Raw genomic sequence first — 2,582 nt, forward strand, 5'->3', positions numbered from 1 at the left:
CCTCAAGCAACTCAGAAGCGTGTCAACAGTGTATTGTGTTGGTTCACAATATTTTGCTAGACATCTTTGATTCAATAAAGACAGAATCAGCAGTGCTCAATATTATTCACTTATTGTCATATTAGAAACACTAACTGAATGACTGAATGAAAAAACCTTTCATAGTAAGACACATAACCCCTCCCCCAGTTTAAAAGGTGAACAAAATATTCAACTTGACCACTTCAGTTGTACGTATGGCTGATTCAGTTTTATTAATGGCGCTGAGCACACATAAAGAAGACTCATTTCCACTCTGACAATTAGTCATAGGTAAGTGAGGAAATGCTCACCTGTTTGCATCTGTTTCCACTGTCAATAAGAAAGGACTACAAACAAGTGTAACTTTACTGACTGGCGAGGTTCTGCAGCAGAGCAAAATATCAATCAGTCATTCTCACAGAATCACAAACAATGTTTTACTCTGAGGTTACATCTCTCACCTTAAATCCTATATCTCCCTTATTAAAACAGCCATTGTTTGTAATTGTTTTCTTATGTTTTGCTGATTCCTCTTCAGGCTGAGTGGCTGTAACCTGTCAGAGAGAAGCTATGAAGCTCTGTCCTCAGTTCTCAGCTCCCAGTCCTCTAGTCTGAGAGAGCTGGACCTGAGTAACAACAACCTGCAGGATTCAGGAGTGAAGAAACTGTTGGCTGGACTGAAGAGTCCACACTGCAGACTGGAAACTCTCAGGTTAGTGTTCAGTTATTCTGAGATGTTATTTTTCTTTGCATGTTAATTATTTAGTGGACTGACTAAACAAGATTAAGAGAGAATGAGGTTTAGAAGTCCTCTAGTCTGAGATAGCTTACTTAGAAGCTTGTCAACATTATAATGTCTTGGTTCACATATATTGTGATGTTGTTGGCTGCTAAATAATGTTAGCTTGCTTTTTTGCTAACTGGTCAACTAGCTAACTAACATTAGCTACCAATACAAATCGAATCAAGAAAATGTAATTATGTGGGGGAAACTGCAGCTATTTCATCAGATTTATATGAATAGATGTTACTAAACGTAACAAGGATTAAACTGTATTGGATGAATCTATCCGTGAGTCTGTTTACATCCATTGTTTTGATTGAGAAACCCCTAGTGACAGAAAATAACGTATTGTAAGTTTGTACGTATGGCTGCTTTGGTTTTATTAATGGAGCTGGATGCATATAAAGGAGACTCATTTCCAATCTGACTGTCATAGGTAAATGTAGAAATGCTCAGCTGTTTCCATCTGCTTGCACTCTCAATGAGAAGAACTACAAACAAGTGCAACTTCACTGACTGGAGAGGTTCTGCAACAGAGAAAAATACCAATCAGTCATTCTCACAGAATCACAAACAATGATTTACTCTCACTTTAAATCTGATATCTTCCTTATTAAAACAACCACAGTTTGTAATTGTTTTCTCATATATTGTTGATTTCTCTTCAGGTTGAGTGGCTGTAACCTGTCAGAGGGAAGCTGTGAAGCTCTGTCCTCAGTTCTCAGCTCCCAGTCCTCTAGTCTGAGAGAGCTGGACCTGAGTAACAACAACCTGCAGGATTCAGGAGTGGAGCTGGTGTTGGCTGGACTGAAGAGTCCACACTGCAGACTGGAAACTCTCAGGTTAGTGTTCAGTTATTCTGAGATGTCATATTCTTTGTATGTTAATGATTTAGTGGACTGACTAAACAAGATTAAAAGAGTTATGAGATTTAGAAGTCCTCTAGTCTGAGATAGCTGACTCAAGAACTTATCAACATTGTAAGATCTTGACAGCACATAAACCTGATTTGGGAATAAAGTTAGGTCGAAATGTATTGGACAATGACAACATTCTGTTATTTTGGTCCTTGATTTAAAATCAAACTGATTATGTGTTTACATAGCTAACTCTCAGCTTCAACATGAGAATATTCAAAGCTATGTTTAATGAACTATGCAGGAATTGTGGTGGGACCCCATATTCAATAAGGGGACAAGTTTTTGGACAAGCGGCTGCATCTGTTTCTGTGTATCTGGATGTGTGAGTCAGCCAGAGGTGGAAAGAGTACTAGAATATTTTACTCAAGTGCAAGTTAATTCAAATTGAAAAGTAGGTCCAAATAAATATACTCTGAGTAAACGTAACCGCGATACATTTTTAAAGGTAGACGACATTGTCAACATGACCCCTTAAGTTGTAAGTATGGCTTATTCTATTTTATTAATGGCACTGGGCGCACATAAAGGAGACTCATTTCCACTCTGACAGTCATAGGTAAATGTAGAAATGCTCAGCTGTTTCCATCTGTTTGCGATGAGAAGAATTACAAACGAGTGCAACTTCACTGACGCAAGGTTCTACAACAGCGCAAAACAACAATCAGTCATTCTCACCGAATCAAAAACAATGTTTTACTCTGAGGTTACATCTCTCACCTTAAATATGATATCTCCCTTATTAAAACAACCATTGTTTGTAATTGTTTTCTCATGTATTGCTGATTCCTCTTCAGACTGAGTGACTGTAACCTGTCAGAGAGAAGCTGTGAAGCTCTGTCCTCAGTTCTCAGCTCCCA

General features: G+C 38.2%; 2 protein-coding genes across 2 annotated transcripts in view; both read right to left on the bottom strand.

Annotated features, from left to right (window-relative positions):
* The window catches only part of LOC117958237, an 859,617-nt gene that overhangs the window by 510,029 nt on the left and 347,006 nt on the right, over positions 1–2,582 (bottom strand). The window lies entirely within an intron of this gene.
* The window catches only part of LOC117958070 (protein NLRC3-like), a 12,291-nt gene continuing 12,006 nt past the window's right edge, over positions 2,298–2,582 (bottom strand). Inside the window, exon 6 of the mRNA XM_034894321.1 lies at positions 2,298–2,311. Within this exon, the coding sequence (XP_034750212.1) occupies positions 2,298–2,311 (14 nt within the window). The remainder of the gene's footprint in view (positions 2,312–2,582) is intronic.

Source organism: Etheostoma cragini, chromosome 15 (genome assembly GCF_013103735.1).
Source record: "Etheostoma cragini isolate CJK2018 chromosome 15, CSU_Ecrag_1.0, whole genome shotgun sequence".
In the NCBI taxonomy this organism is placed as follows: Eukaryota; Metazoa; Chordata; class Actinopteri; order Perciformes; family Percidae; genus Etheostoma; species Etheostoma cragini.